This window comes from Anastrepha obliqua, chromosome 6, assembly GCF_027943255.1.
Source record: "Anastrepha obliqua isolate idAnaObli1 chromosome 6, idAnaObli1_1.0, whole genome shotgun sequence".
In the NCBI taxonomy this organism is placed as follows: domain Eukaryota; kingdom Metazoa; phylum Arthropoda; class Insecta; order Diptera; family Tephritidae; genus Anastrepha; species Anastrepha obliqua.
Window position 1 is genome coordinate 78,159,623 of NC_072897.1, and position 17,061 is coordinate 78,176,683.

The window sequence follows — 17,061 nt, forward strand, 5'->3', positions numbered from 1 at the left end:
TGAAGCTATTTTTAGGCAAATGGAATCCATACATCGTCTCGCAACAACCGAAGCCCTACGCTCACTGGATCATGTAGATCTCACGTTGAAATTGGAACTGGTAGACAACATACGGAGTAATTTTGAGCTCACACAAAACCGCCTGGAAGAAGAAGATCCTGACGAATTAGATACTGATGCTCGACAGCAGTTCTTGAACATATTTATTTCAGTCAAAGGCGCCATCACTCGCGAGCTACAGTCCAACCGCTTAGATAGCCATTTACATTCAACCACACGCAATTTTTCGCCTCAGGACTCGCAATCTGTGGTTGTTCTTAAGCAACCAAAATCTTGTTTACCGGAACTGAAGTTGCCAACGTTTAGAGGCAACTACTCAGATTGGCCACAATTTTTCTCCATGTTTCGCACCATAATTGACCGAGAAGCTGAATTAACTAAAGTGGAAAAACTCCAACATCTCCGCTCATGCCTTGCAGATGCCGCGTTGGACACCATAAAGTCCTTAGAAATTCGCGAATCTAACTATGATAAAGCTCTTGAATTACTAAATAACCGATTTGATAACAAGCGTTTAATTTTTCAGGCACATATCCGTGAGTTGTTTGGACTAGAAAGTGTCGAAGGAAAGGTGGCAACAAATCTCCGGCGGTTAACGGATAAATTTTTGTCACATATTCGTGCATTACAGACTTTAGGCAGCGTAGAACAATTGGCCGACAGCTTGCTGATACACATCGTTATGCAGAAACTTGACTCCGCTACTCAAAACATGTGGGAGGAAAAAATGTCATCCAGTGAGCTACCCACTTGGGAAGGCATGGCGTTGTTCCTAGAAAAAAGGTGTCAAACTCTGGAGAATGTTGCGTTTGCTACGCTCGGTAAGACTCCAACTAAACAGGTGAGCAAATATGTGAATCGCAACAAGTCTTTTGTGGTCTCGAAGCTTGCGCAAAGGTCATGTGTGTTTTGCAAACACCTTGATCACCTCATTTATACTTGCCCGTCATTTGCGAAACTCTCCCCAAGCGAGCGCTGGAAAGAGGCAAAAAGTGCTGAACTTTGCCTGAACTGTCTTAAGCTTGGACATCGAGTACAACAATGCAAATCCACTCACTGTTTTCGTTGTAAAGGTGCTCATCACACCCTTTTACATAAGGATATTCCAGAGCAACCCTTCCAAAATGCCTCATTGGCAGAAAGGTTTCCTCAACCAGGATCAGCAGCATCTTTGGTTTCCATGGCGCCTCCATGCATATCAAACGAGCACTCAAGCATTAAACTAAACGAATCCGTACTACTAGCTACCGCAACGGTGTTTGTAAAAAACAGTGTTGGATGTTCTATCCCCTGTCGTGCTATCTTAGACTCAGCTTCGCAACTAAATTTCGCTACGAGCAGGTTATCCAACCAACTACAATTGAAGAAATCGAAGTTCCCAGTAGCAGTTTCGGGAATTGGAGACTCAGATACAACAGTTGAGTACACAATCAATATTATTTTTAAATCTATTCACAGCGATTACACAAACACTATTACGGCGTCAATAATTCCCACCATTACTGAGCAGCAACCAACCACCACTTTCAGCATATCGCAATGGGTCATACCTAAGAACATAAAATTGGCCGATCCATCATTTAATACTTCTCGTAGGATTGACCTCTTAATTGGAGCCGGCATATTTTTTGACTTGTTGTGTGTCGGCCAAATACGTCTTAAGGAACCAACACACATTTTGCAAAAGACACGTCTCGGGTGGATCGTCTCTGGCGGTAAACAACGCTGCAACATCAGCTCTTCGTGCGCGGTGTCATCCAAACTCGTCGAAAGCAACGAACCACATGGATCACTTGATCAAATGGTCCGCAGTTTTTGGGAAACAGAAAATTGTCTCGAAGGAACCACGAAGGTAACAAAAGAAGAACTAGATTGTGAAATACATTTCCAAACAAACCATTGCCGTTTGGGTACTGGCGAGTACTCAGTCCGTCTTCCTGTCAAACTGAGTCCAAGTATGCTTGGTGACTCATATCAATATGCCTTACCCCGATTAATCTCTCTAGAACGACGCTTGCAGCGAAACGACAACGTAAGATTACAGTATTCAGCGTTCATGCGAGGATATCTCGATTTAAAGCACATGACTCTTGTGGATGCTCTCCCCAATGTACCAACATATTATCTTCCTCATCACTGCGTTTTTAAAGAAGATAGCACAACAACGAAATTACGGGTAGTATTCGATGGTTCAGCTTCTACAACAAGTAACTACTCTCTGAATGAAATTCTTATGACAGGTCCAACAATTCAACCAAAACTTGCAGAAACTTTAATACGTTTTAGGTCAAGGCCCATCGCATTAACAGGTGACATATGCAAAATGTACCGCTGCGTACGCATCACCTCACCAGATGACTATCTTCAGTGCATACTTTGGAGGGAAAACCCGATGGAAGATGTTAAGACCTACAAATTAGAGACTGTCACTTATGGAACACGACCAGCATCATTCTTAGCTATTAGAGCTATGCACCAGCTGGCTAACGATGAAGCCGAATCTTACCCCCTTGGTGCTTAGATAGTACTGCGGGATTTTTATGTTGATGACATGATCACTGGATCCGATACTGCTGAGGAGGCAATTGAAATAATGGGGCAAACTTCGCAGCTACTTGCAAAGGGTAACTTCAAAATACGAAAGTGGTGCTCCAATGATCAAGCTGTAATAGCGCAGATTCCTCTAGCTGATAGGGAAAAAACTTCTAAGGTTTGACGACGGCAGCAACATAACAAAGGCACTAGGGTTGCAATGGAACACAGATCATGATTTATTTTTCTTTGCATTTACCCCATTTCAGAAACCAACAAAAATAACGAAACGCTCTGCACTTTCCATTATTGCCCGTTTGTATGATCCGCTCGGCTTAGTCGGCCCATTTGTATTAAAGGCAAAAATATTTCTTCAGCGTCTATGGATGGAAAAACTTGACTGGGACGAAAGTTTACCGATGTCTCATGAAACAAGTTGGGAGAACCTATGCAGCCAATTCAACGATGTCAAACATTTGACATTTCCCCGCTTCATCGCTAAAAGGAATGCATCATTGGAACTTCATGCCTTTTGTGACGCCAGTTTGTCTGCATATGGTACGTGTGTTTACATACGTGCTAGCAATGGTAAGAGCGTATGTATAAATCTGCTTTGCTCAAAGTCGCGAGTTGCTCCGATTAAATCTCTCACTGTGCCAAAGCTCGAGCTGTGTGCTGCCTATTTGCTTGCTCAGTTAGTGCACTCCATCGCTCAACTTAATATCTTCAGCTGTATGTTTTATTGTTGGTCAGACTCCAGTATTGTGCTCTCATGGTTGAAGGAGGACTCATCCCGGTTCAACGTATTCGTAGCTAATCGCATTAACAATATGCAAAATCTCACAGATGGTATGGAGTGGCGTTATGTCCCAACAGCTGTAAACCCTGCTGATATACTATCACGCGGAGCCACACCAACAGAATTACTAAATTCTTCGTTGTGGAAACATGGACCGCCGTTTTTGTCTAATCCGCACAATGAGTGGCCTAAATGCTGCGTTCGAACTCAAGAGCTTCCCGAAATACGCAAAACCTTTTTGCTAACTACGCGCTCTGCTTCTGATATGTCAATCAACTGCAAATACGTAAATTCTTTTGCATCTATGCAACGCATCTACGGCTACGTTTACAAGTTTGTGAAGAAGGATATCTCAGGTCATTTAACACCTAGTCACATTCAGAATGGAACATACTTCTTAATTCGCATGATACAAATGGTACACTTTTCAGCTGAGTATACCTCACTTCAAAGAAAAGAAACAATTTCCTCTAAAAGTGCATTGTTTTCTTTATCACCTTTTCTGGACCCGGTTGGGCTTCTGAGAGTTGGTGGCCGTCTCAAGAACACAACCTTAGATTTTGATTCGCGACATCCTATTATAATGCCAAAACATCATCCTCTTACAACATCTATGATTAGTTATTTCCATTTAAAATATCTACATGTAGGTCCTCAGGCATTGCTTGCAACGATTCGTTTACAATATTGGCCAATAGGTGGTCGGAAAACGGTGGCACAGGTTATCAACAAATGCATCATTTGTTTTCGTGCGAAACCAAAATTCATGGAACAAATCATGGCAGATTTACCGGGCGAACGCGTAAAAGCGGCCAGATCATTTTTTACTACAGGAATAGATTTTTGTGGCCCGTTCTATTATCAGTCGGAAATTCGGAACAGGCAACCACTGAAGTGCTACATCGCCTTGTTCATATGCTTTGCCACGAAGGCAGTTCATCTTGAACTCGTCAAGGATTTGTCGACACCCGCGTTTCTAGCTGCGTTGCAAAGATTCATCAGCACACGAGGTAAACCTAAAACAATTTGGACGGATAACGCAACAAACTTTGTTGGAGCCAAAAACGAGCTGCTGGAACTAAGGCGATTATTTCTGAGTAGCGAACATCAACGTGAAGTGGCCAAACATTGTGTCGAAGATGGAATCGAATGGAAGTTTATACCGCCAAGATCTCCTCATTTTGGTGGACTTTGGGAAGCTGCTGTTAAGTCAGCGAAATTTCATTTCTACAGAGTCGTTTGTTCTTCGAGGCTGTCCTTCGAAGAGCTCCGCACACTTGTTTGCCAAATCTCAGCAGTAATTAATTCACGGCCTCTTATTCCTCTTACAGAGCATCCTGATGATCTTGCAGTTCTTACGCCGGGACATTTTTTGATTGGCGGCCCTTTCACAGCTACAGTAGAACCAGACATCACTGATGTGAATATTAACAGGCTCAGTCGTTGGCAGCGAATTTCTCACATGCAACAAATATTTTGGAAGAAGTGGAATACAGAATATCTTACCCAATTACAACAACGATCCAAATGGCGAACCCATAGGGAAGGACTTAAAAAAGGTGCTCTAGTACTCATAAAAGACGAAAATCTGCCGCCACTTCGTTAGCCTCTGGCACGAGTTATTGACATAATTCCTGGACCAGATAGTGTAGTACGCGTAGCAAGCCTAAAAACAACTTCAGGAATCACCAAAAGAGCTATAACTAAATTGTGCTTGTTGCCATTAGACGATCATCTTGAAAGCTTAAACTTTCAACGGGCGGAGGATGTTGGGAACCGCTGCAATGAATAGAACCCAGCACTTTGACTTTGCAATTTCTTTCGTTTTGTTGTCATTTACAGTCATTTACACTCAATGCATACTTATATTACATACATACACACATACCAATTAAGCGCTCTCATTTTAATCATTTTGTCTATTACTTATATTCGTTTCTAATTTACTGTAACATCTTGTACATACATTTTTGCTATATAAGGTCCTACTCAACTTATGTACATTACCATTAGAAAAAATACACTAGCGAAATAAAGTGAATTCGAAGTCAAGACAAATCAGTCTTCCGACTCTTAACAAGCACTATAAGTCATAAGTTTATTATATATAAAACGTATATATTATTATATAAATACATGTATTGTATGTCGAATATAACTGTGTATTATTTAAATTATGTTGGCTTGTGCAAGTAGCTCGCTGTTTATTTCAAAGTCTTGAAAGTAGCTCAACACATTGAAAAGGTTGGCGACCACTGTTGTATACTAATATATGTATATAAACATGCATATACATCTACAATTTCGCGCAATTTTCAAAAAGAAAAAAATCTATATGTAAAGATGCATACAAGTCATATGGACATATCAAATATACGAATCTATTCCGTACGCAAGCAAATGTAAGCTAATGTGCTTGAACTGCAAGCGAGAGCGCGGAACGAACGACAAAGAGCACAATCGGCCCCCGCGTTCGGCAACGTTCGACATCTGGCTCTGTCCTACTTGAGTGAGCATATATATGTATGTATATGTATGTATATGCGTATTTGTATATAAATTCACATATTTGTATTTGCATATGCTTTCTTGCTGTGTGCATGGTAATGAACTATTTCTCTGTTGAGAATAGGAAGATGATAGAAAATGTAGGAAATGAAAGGGAGTGTTACGAGTGTAAAGTGTCTTGAAAAAGGCAAATCGATGATGGTGCCTCTTAGTGTTGTTGACTTATTAACGTCTGATGCACAATCGAAATTGAAGATATCTTTCATGAATTTGATAAATGTTTCGTCACTTTTCACGTTTGTGTAAATGTAACTTGATCAATTCCATTGCAATTCCATTTACCTCCTCCTCTATATCCATACAAAATATCTATCAAACAAATAAAATTAAAATTTTGTTTTGAAAATTGCAACCATTCCATCAATATTTTCTTATGACGTTGTCACGTTAAACTATCATCAGTAAACCGACTTTACAGACAACCTCTTTTATTTCAATTATTTCGTATTTTTTTGATTAAGAAACTTGAAAAATACCAGAGTATCAAATTCAAAACCACGCCATGTCGTCAAATTTTTTTTATTCTAGTATAGCGTAGAAGAGCCAAAATGGACAACACCTTCCAGGTCCAATTTTTCGGAAGGGCCCACTTCAGCGCCACTTTTAAAATCATTAAAACTAAAAGCAACTTTTTTTTTTCATTTTTGTAATATATGTAAAAGAAATTAAATAAAAAGGATAAAAAAATTATTATATATATCTTTTTTCTTTTTTTATTGTAAAAACAATTCCTGAAAATACCCTACATTTTCGAGCTCTAGACCAAGGGGTCCCAAGCTAAAGTCTAAGTCTAAATTTTGGGTCTTTGGAATTAGTGGTTGCTCTTAAATCTTCTAAAAATACATATGTTTTTGATTCAAAATTATCTACAAATTTATCGATGACATTGCTTGAAATTATATTTTTATTAACAATATCAATTTTTGCGTTAAGTTGTTGAAGAATATCATAACCTAACAACCCATCGTATTTTCCAGAGAAGTTAAAAACGTAAAATACTAACTGAAATTGTTATTTTTCAGGATTTTTTCTTGTTCTGGATTTTGTTTAATATTATTTCTTGTAAAATACGTATACTTGTATTATTGGGATGTAAAAATTTGTGTTTTAAGAATATTAGGTCCACTTTTGGTAGGTATCCGAGGCTTCTAGCTAAAAAACATCGTTATCCTGTTCCATGGGTTCAGGATTACCGTAACGCTTAATCCTATATTGATTTGTATTGTTCTCCTTGGTATTATGTATTAGGTGTGAATTCATTATTGGGTTATTATATAAATTTCGATTGCTGTTATATTGTGCGTCATAGTATTGGTTTTGTGGGCTATTGTTAAAACAATCATTGTAAAAATGAGTTTGTTGAACAATTTTAAAATTATTAATGTAGGACTGATGTTGTTGTATGTCAGTAAAATTTTTATTGTAAGGCAGATATTGTTGCGTATTAGTAGAATTATTATTATTATTAGCTGAATTAAGGTAGGGATTTATATTTCTATAACCATTAAATTGCTGTCTTCGTTGTCATAGATTCTTGATTACTTTTGAAAAATTTTTCTGTTACAACATTATTATAAACATGGTTTCGTTTTAATACCAGGATAGCGGACCTTACGTCTACAGTGTGGGCCATATAGCGTTTGCTTTTTGAACCACCTATTTTTTTGAGAATGGTAACACAAATGACATGTCAAATATGTTCATAATTTACTTAAAGGTTTGACATTTACGAAATGGGACGCTATACGCTTGAACAAAATCGGGAAATATTGAAAAACTATTTCCAAAGTGGAGAGTCTTCTTCTTCTTCCGCGGCTACAGTAAATGGCGAGCGTTACCGTGACATGCTCAACGAGTTTTTGTTTCCAGAAATTGAAGAGAATGACATGGATGACATTTAGTTTCAACAGGACGATGCAACTTGTCACACTGCCAAAGTCTCACTCGAACTTTAGTAGGCCCTTGGACTATTTTTTGTGGGGAGCCGTTAAGGACAAATGCTATGCGAACCATCCATAGACGATTGATGCTTTAAAACATGAAATCGAAGTTGCCATTCATGAAATTGGAGCCCAAACAATCGAAAATTGCTTAAAAATTGAGTTGATCGAATGGCCTACTGTAAAGACAGTCGTGGCAGTCATTTGAACGATATTATTTTTCATAAATCACAATGTTCAAGCTTGAAAATAAAAAAAAAAGTTTGAAAAAATATTGATTAGCTATTTTTTAAAGCCGATTCAAAAAGCAAATTTTGCATGGCCCACCCTATATAACCATATTGGCATTAATTACGCTATTATGGGGCGATTCCCTCTTAAATAAAACGCTTAAACAGTCCCCATATTCTTTTTTTTTTTTGCCACTCCTCTCGGAAGCATAGGGCCACGACAAGACTCTGTCTTGCGTTGGTTTCGTTAATCTGTTTTGATTTCTGAGAGAGTAGGTGATTTTCCTGCCGCTACCAGTCCTAAGTAGTGGGAATGTCCACCTGTCGTTGCTTAGGAGTAACGCCTTTTTACTGCTTGGAGCGCCATCTGCGTTTCACATTTTTCTGGCAGAAGGATTGCACAGATGGTTAAGGACCTCGCTAAATTTCGTGTGTCTGCGCTATTACCGTAGTCGCCCGCTTTCTCTTGCTGGCGTCATTGATACAATGTGTAACTGTGAGTTTTTCTTAGTTTTTTGCTTGTTTTAGCAGCCACAGTGCAAATAATGCGCAAACTAAGACAGGAGTAAGGATGGAAAGGATAAGTTTTTGGGGTTGAGGAAAGGAATTGGAAGATCTTTTTTTTAAACAGGGAAAGTAGGTAAATTTAGAAAAGTGCGAGGACACTTACGCTAGACTACCGAGGCCGCATAATGTGTATGATCATCCATAGTCATTAGGAAGTAGGATCTTAAATATCGGTTCCTGCTTCTGGCTAGAGCCTGGCATGTGCAAACAAGATGTGGAATCGTTTTTGCAACTCCTACAGCCTTGACAGAAATTATGCATGTAAACGCTGAAATGCCTCCTGAGCCCGTGGGGTGGCTTGGCTGTCTGATAGAAAGCAGATATCTTTTGATGGTATTTTGTTTATTTATAACCATCTTAAGGCTTCATGAATATCGTTTATTTCTGCTTAAAAAATACTACAGTGATCCGGTAGTTTAAAGAATGTACTGATAAAATATATAAATATCGAAATATAACCCTGCTCTTGCTTACGCTCTTCTTCTTCTCTTCTTCTTAATTGGCGCGATAACCGCTTACGCGATTTTGGCCGAGTTTAACAAAGCGCGCCAGTCGTTTCTTTCTCGTGCTAACCGGCCCCAATTGGACACACCAAGTGAAGCCAAGTCCTTTTCCACCTGATCTTTCCAACGCAGAGAAGGCCTTCCTCTTCCTCTACTACCACCAGCTGGTACCGCATCGAATACTTTCAAAGCCGGAGCGTTTGTATCCATTCGGACGACATGACCCAGCCAACGTAGCCGCTGGATCTTTATTCGCTGCGCTATGTCTATGTCGTCGTAAAGCTCATACAGCTCATCGTTCCATCGTCTGCGATATTCGCCGTTGCCAACGTGCAAAGGTCCAAAAATCTTCCGCAGAATCTTTCTCTCGAACACTCCAAGCGTCGCTTCATCGGATGTTGTCATCGTCCAAGCTTCTGCGCCATACGTCAGGACGGGCATGATGAGAGTCTTGTAGAGTGTTAGTTTTGTTCGTCGAGAGAGGACTTTACTGCTCAGTTGCCTACTTAGCCCAAAGTAGCACTTGTTGGCAAGAGAGATTCTACGTTGGATTTCATGGCTGACATTGTTATCGGTGTTAATGCTGGTTCCTAAATAAACGAAGTCTTTTACAACCTCGAAATTATAACTGTCTACAGTGACGTGGGTGCCGATACGCAAGTGCGCCGACTGTTTGTTTGAAGACAGGAGGTACTTCGTTTTGTCCTCGTTCACCACCAAACCCATTCGCTTTGCCTCTTTATCCAGTTTGGAGAAGGCAGAACTAACAGCGCGGTTGTTAAGGCCGATGATATCGATATCATCGGCATACACCAACAATTGTACGCTCTTATAAAATATTGTGCCTGAGCGATTAAGTTCTGCGGCTCGTACGATGCTCTCCAACATCAGGTTAAAGAAGTCACACGACAGTGAGTCACCCTGTCTGAAACCTCGTTTGGTATCAAACGGCTCGGAGAGGTCCTTCCCAATTCTGACGGCGCTACTGGTGTTGAGCAACGTCATCTTACATAGCCGTATTAGTTTTGGGATATCAAATTCAGACATCGCGGCATACAGGTAACTCCTTTCCGTACTGTCGAATGCAGCTTTGAAGTCGACGAAAAGGTGGTGTGTGTCGATTCTCCTTTCATGGGTCTTTTCCAAGATTTGGCGTATTGAGAATATTTGGTCGATGGTAGACTTTCCAGGTCTGAAGCCACACTGATAAGGTCCAATCAGTTGGTTGACGGTGGGCTTCAGCCTTTCACACAATACGCTCGCTAGAACCTTATAGGCGATATTTAGAAGACTAATCCCGCGGTAATTGGCACAAATTGCAGGGTCGCCCTTCTTATGGATTGGGCAGAGCACACTTAAATTCCAATCGGCAGGCATGCTTTCATCCGACCATATTTTGCATAGGAGCTGATGCATGCACCTTACCAGCTCCTCGCCGCCATGTTTGAATAGCTCAGCCGGCAGTCCGTCGGCGCCCGCGGCTTTGTTGTTCTTTAGCCGTGATATTGCTATTCTTATCTCGTCATGGTCGGGTAACGGAACTACAATTCCGTCGTCATCGATTGGGGTATCGGGATCTTCACATTCTCTACGACATGCGCAGCTGTCACTGTTTAACAGGTTCGAGAAGTGTTCCCTCCATAATTTAAGATTGCTCTGTACGTCAGTCACCAGATCGCCGTCTTTGTTCTTACAGGAAAACGCCCCGGTCTTAAAACCTTCTGTAAGCCGCCGAACTTTCTGGTAGAATTTTCGGGCGTTGTTCCTATTGGCCAGCATCTCAAGCTCCTCGCACTCACGTATTTCGGCCTCTCGTTTCTTCTGTCGGATAATACGTCTCTCTTCCTTTTTCAGATCTCTGTAGCGATCCCACATGGCTCGCGTTGCGCCCGATCGCAGTGTAGCTCTATAGGCGGCATCCTTTCTTTCTGCGGCAGCATGACATTCCTCGTCGTACTAATTGTTTTTTCGGGCTCGCCGGAATCCGATTTCTTCTTCGGCGGCGGTACGTAGGGAACGAGAAATGTTGCTCCATTGCTCGTGCATGCCGGTTTGTTGGGAAGTGCTCTCTGAGAGCAGGAGTGAGAGTCGAGTGGCGAATCTTCTGGCTGTCTGTTGTGATTGCAGCTTTTCGATGTCGAACATTCTTTGCGTAGGTAGATGTACGTTTTTTGCTGCACAGAGGCGTGTGCGCAGTTTGGCTGCAACAAGGTAATGATCCGAGTCGATGTTGGGTCCTCGGATCGAACGTACATCTAATACACTAGAAGCGTGTCTTCCTTCTATCACAACATGATCGATCTTTCTTACGCTACATATTGCTAATTCCGCTGATCTCTGTCCTTACTCAATAAATTATAATAGGTCTATTTCTGCGCAGTACACCACCAGACAACATTTTTATTTAGAAAAATCGATCTGACCACTGCAATATAAAACCAATGAGCAACCTTAGTTTTAATTCCCCAGATCTTACTTAAAGCTCTCTTACAAGCATATAAAGCTAGGCTAGCTTTCCTAGCTCTTTCTAAGATGTTTTACTTCCAAGTCAATTTCCTCTATATATAGTCCCAAATACTTGGTTTCTTCTGAAATCACAAGACCTTCCTCCTTAAGCATAATTGGACTTAACTGAGGTTTTCTCTGTTTCCTAGTGAACAATATGAGTTGTGTTTCGTCTGGGTTGACTCCTAGAAAGTACATCTAGAGCATTTTGTATGAGGTCTTTTAAAGTAGATACACATTTACCCGAGACTGCAATAACAACATCATTGGCGTAAGCTATCACCTTACAACCCACCGATTCTAGTGTTAACAGAAGTTTATTCGCAACTGCGTTCCATGAAAACAGTGAGAGGACTCCATTTTGTGGTGTACCTCTACTCACCAATCTCCTGAGTACCGATTCTCCTCGATTAGCTTTAATGATTCTGCTAGTTAGCATTTTGCCAATAAAGACTAGCAAGCCCGGCCCTACCCCAAAATCAGCGAGTGTTGCAGTGATTGCCTCTCCAGCTAAGAAAAGCAGCTGGAGTAAATTCTTGTTTGTACAATGAACTCTCTGCCGTGTAAATAAGTTTATGTAGAGTTGTCTCTACCGATTTACCTTTTGTAATGGCATGTTGTTCAGTAGAAAAGGAGAAATAGATATTGGTCTTAAGTCTTTTGGGTTAGTATGTAAGCGCTCCACCACTTAGGCTTGGGTTGACTCCTCAGTCTTGTTATAGGGCAGGCTTCGGCTAAGGCAGTATTCATGTTATAGGTAACCTTGCCAACCAAATATTTTAGTCCTTCTTTGCTTTGTGGTACAACAGATGGACAAGTTCCTAGGGTAACCATAATACTATGTAGATTGTTTCTTTTCCCCAGTCTGTTTTCTTGATATTTCTATCAGGCTTAGGCTTCAGATTCAAAAGTAAAAGTAGCGTCTAACACTTCCTGTCTATTATTTATGACAAAAGTAGGTTTATTACTTTTATTACAAATCTGTAGTTTAGTTACCATCAGATAATCAAAGAGACACTAACCTCTACCTTTAGTATCAGTGCTGCCCCATATCACGTGATGGGCATTTACATCCGCACCAATTATTAGCTTTCCGCCAAGCTTTTACGGCTGCGCTACCAGATCTTTGAATATTGATCTAGGTAGCTCCCCATGGTCATGTGCGAGGTAAGAGGAAGATAGCCACATCCATTTGTTTCTTGGCACCAGGGTAATGGTCAATTGATCGGTGTCGCTGTAATTAGAGAGCATAAAAGCATTTTTTCCCTTTCTTATTAGCACACACGCTCTAGGGTTACCTTTGTTGCGTGTATGCATCAGTTTATATTTTTGAGTCCTTAGTCCGCACATAAGTCCATATGATACCCATGGTTCTTGAATCAGGATAATATTATGTCCACCTTTTGACAGGTGGATTATGTTGTTGTCGGACGCAACCTTTGATTGGTGAAAATTAATTTGAAGGACCCGTAACATCATTTACGTTTTATTAGCGTCATTCGAGTCTGATGTCAGTAACTCTTCCTCATCAGTGAAAGTCGCATCAAGTACTCTGTCTAACAAGGAAGAGATACTCCCATTAGTAAATGCGCTTCGTAGCGCTGTAGTGCTACGTAGCGAAAGTAGTGCCTCGGTACTCACCCTTGGGATCGTCTAGCTTTGTGACCTTCCATGACGATGTAGGAAGCTCCGGATTAAATACCCGAAGCATTTCAAGGATCATTTGAGGGTTTGATGTCTCCGCTGGTAACCAGTCCCTAACTCTTGGTTATCTTGGAATATAATTTCTTCACATTACCTCAAGCGTAAACCGAGGCCATACGTCGCCGATTCTAAAAATGGCTCGGCATAAGCGATAAGCTTCACGTGGCTCTGATGCCATCGACTATTGCGATAAAAGGAGCTGCACCAGGATTCTCCTTCCGAATTTGGAAGAAAACTCTCAAGAGCCTGGCTTCCACTTTCTTCCAATTGTCTGGCGAAATAGTGCCGTCAAGGTTGCTCTTGCCAACCATAGCCCATAATTGTTGACTGCTTATAGCTGGAGAAGTTTTGGTGCGTCAGGGCCTCTTCAGCGTACTGCGATTGATGGTTGCGTTATCCGACAACTGACGTTTTGGGTTCGATTCAGAGGCCCGAGGGGACTCCTCCGTTACCCTTGTCGCCCAGCTAAAAAAGATGTTCTGCTTATCAGACCACTCCCCCTCTGCAACAGTCTTTAAGCTTCTTGGACTTTATTTTATTTTTTATTTTATTTGTCCCATGACTTCTGCTGTTGCTAGGTTTGTCCTTAGCGCCAGCTTCCGTCGTACGAAATGGGCTAGCCATAGAAGGCTTAGTGGTATTGACACTTTCACTAAGCTTTGTTATCACAGCTCCCGTTGTAGGGATAGAAATCTGGCTTGAGCCAGATTTGTGTGTGGAAAATATAGCTTCCTTTGCATTAAAGAATTGCAAGGAACATAATAGTCGACCATGACAGCGCCCCATACAACGGCAAGGTCATGGTTATACCCCGAGGTGACGGGGTATCGCACAGATGGTTGAGGACTTCGCTAAATTTCGTATGTCTACGCTATTACCGCAGTCGGCCGCTTCCTCTTGCTGGCGCCACTGATGCAATGTGTAACTGTGTGTTTTTCTTTGTTTTTGGTTTGCTTGTTTTAGCAGCCCCAATGCAAATAATGCGCAGACTATTGTGGGGGAGTAAGGATGGAAAGGTAGGTCCCTCCATTTGTGGAAAAACATCAAGACGCACACCACAAATAGGAGGAGGAGCTCGGCCAAACAACCAAAAAGGGTGTACCCGCCAATTATTTATACAATATATATAAGGATGGAAAGGATACATTTTTTAGGAATGGAATTGGAGGACTCTTTTTTTGTAGAAAAAGGGAAAGTAGGCTAATTTGAAAAAGTGCGAGGACCGTACTTTACGTGGAATTCGAAACCACAATTCCTATGTAGCAGACTAGTGCACTTACGCTAGACTATGGAGGCCTGCACATATTTTGCGCCAAGAAATTTTTGTTGCCGTCGAACGGCGCAATCTTCCCTTCTCTCCTTTGTTTCAGCTCTTATTTTTCTGTCGTGACTTGTATTTAAATTTTCTCTTGTTGTTACAATATTTATAAAACGTAATTGCTGACAGAGGCTGTCCACCGTGCTCTTACGCTTTAACTACTGTAACAATTCTCCTTTTTGATAGGGTTGTTCAATTGAAGATTGCGGAATCGTCACTTAAAGATCGATTGTAGGTCATTAGCATTGTCGTTGAATATTTGAGATAAATGGACACGCCTATATGTAGCTGCAAACCGTAATTGCTTCAAGGTCGTTTGAAGGTTTTGAACGTAGATCACTTTAATATTTCAAATTCATCAATATCACATTTTGCATAACTCGACTTAAATTTTATATCACTATAGTCCAGGATTTGACTTATATTCTTTTCTTAAATTTTTAAACTTTTTGTTTTTTAGGTTCTGATAGGATCATTTTCGTTGATCCTACCAACTGCTCCAGTAATATTAATTGTATTTTTAAGTAATATTAATTTTATTTTTTATTATTTGTGGAAATAAATTTTCAATATTATACGTTTGCTGTATGAAAATTGACTGAAGAATTTTATTATTTGAAATATAAATTTTGTTTTTTTTCAATTTCTAAGATAACAATTATGCTTTATAAAAAATATCACCAAAGTTTTTGAGTATTTTAATATTTCATTGAAAATTAATTAAATCCAATCGCTTCCGTGTGAAATATAAACTATCTCGTCCTCCAACTAGCGCTTCGGCTCCATTTTGTTGCCACATCCTCGTTATCAACATGCTTAACAGCAATTTACAGCAGGACTATATCCAACCTGTGCGGTTAAGGAACCTTATTAGGCTGCTGACATCTAAGCCAGATAGTTGCTCGAGACTCTCGAACAGCGGTTGGCCCAGGGTTAACATTCTGTCCTTCCATATGGCAGTGCATTCACAGAGGAAATGGAAGATTGCTTCCTTTTTCTCCGGTTGCTTACAACTATGACAGTATGTGTTGTAAGAGATGCCTATTTTGGCAGCTTGATATGACTGCCGTTAGTATACAGGCGTCCCGTCGATTCAAGTTTGTCAATGATTGCTTGAGGTTGTAGGTGGGCCATAATGTCCTGCTAATTTTGCATTTTGTCAGGTCTCTACATCTACAATCCGCGATTCAAAGGTATTTTAAGGAAAATTGCATTCCTGGCTGCACTTAATGGTGTGTAATCAGTCCTCTCCGAGATTAACTGAGTTTGTATGTACGTGGCCATACGTTTTTTCTTCCCAGGCACCCGCTTCATTTAACATAAATTCACTGATGGTTGCCGTCTTCTTAATACTCGTATGTAGGTTTATTGTGTCAGTGCATTGAGAGCCTCCCTAGGATATGATCTGATTGCACCGACCGTTATTGCACAGGCTGATCTTTGTATTTTGCCGAGTAAATTGGTATTGTACTCTCTGCCTACAGCTTTCCACCAAAACATACGATAAAATACGTCGTATAACCGCCTTATACAACCATAATGTATGCATTTTTCCTAGCATACGTTTACACGCATATAAAGCCATTTCTGCCTTCCTTACCCGTTCTTCGATGTTTACTTTCCAGCTATGTTGGGACTCCAGAATACCAAAGTACTTTGCACTGGGTGAAAGCGTTTGTCCGTTGAAATCTGGTCGAGTAAAAATTGGTACCTTATATCTGGTGGTAAAAAGCATAAGTTCTGCTTTACGCGGATTTAAACTTAGGCCACATCTTTTTAACCGGAAAGAAGGAAGACTGATTGGCCTGAAGTTCTTCGCTGATTCATGTCCCGTCCTACCCATTTTCGGTGTGAAGACGACCTTGACTGATTTCCTACTATCTGGAATATGGCCTACGTTTAAACACGCTTTAAAAATTGCTTCTAGCCAAAGTAGGATACAGTCCAAGGTTTCCTTTGATCCCATTTGACCCCGGAGATTTGAGCGGTGAAAAAGATTTGATTGTCAATGCAACTTTCTCTTTGGTAATTATTTCATTTGCAAGATGCTGTGGATTATATTGGCTCCGCCGAATATTTCCCCTCCCACTTTCGTAGACGCTGCATCCCGGGAAATGCGTGTTTATCAGAAGTTCTAACGATTGGCGAAATTCCCTCCAGCTCTCTTTCTCGGCGACCCTGTACTGTCTCCGACTCTCTCCTTACAATTCCCACGGGATTAGCCCACGTATCCTCTGGGTAGCTTCTGAACACCTGTTCGGGAGTGAGCTAATGTGAGAAGGCGAAACATTCCAGGATAGCTGGTTGTGCGCTGGGTTTGAGACCCGCCACTTAC

General features: G+C 40.8%; 1 protein-coding gene across 1 annotated transcript; it reads left to right on the plus strand.

The window, feature by feature from the left end:
* Positions 1-19: 19 nt before the first annotated feature.
* Positions 20-2,581, plus strand: LOC129250779 (uncharacterized). Its single transcript, XM_054890374.1, has one exon. It carries the CDS (start codon positions 20-22, stop codon positions 2,579-2,581), a length of 2,562 nt encoding a protein of 853 aa, XP_054746349.1.
* The last annotated feature ends 14,480 nt before the right edge of the window (positions 2,582-17,061 follow it).

Excerpts from the sequence above, each read along its gene's own strand:
- LOC129250779 (XM_054890374.1), top strand. The coding sequence starts at position 20 with ATGGAATCCATACATCGTCTCGCAACAACCGAAGCCCTACGCTCACTG.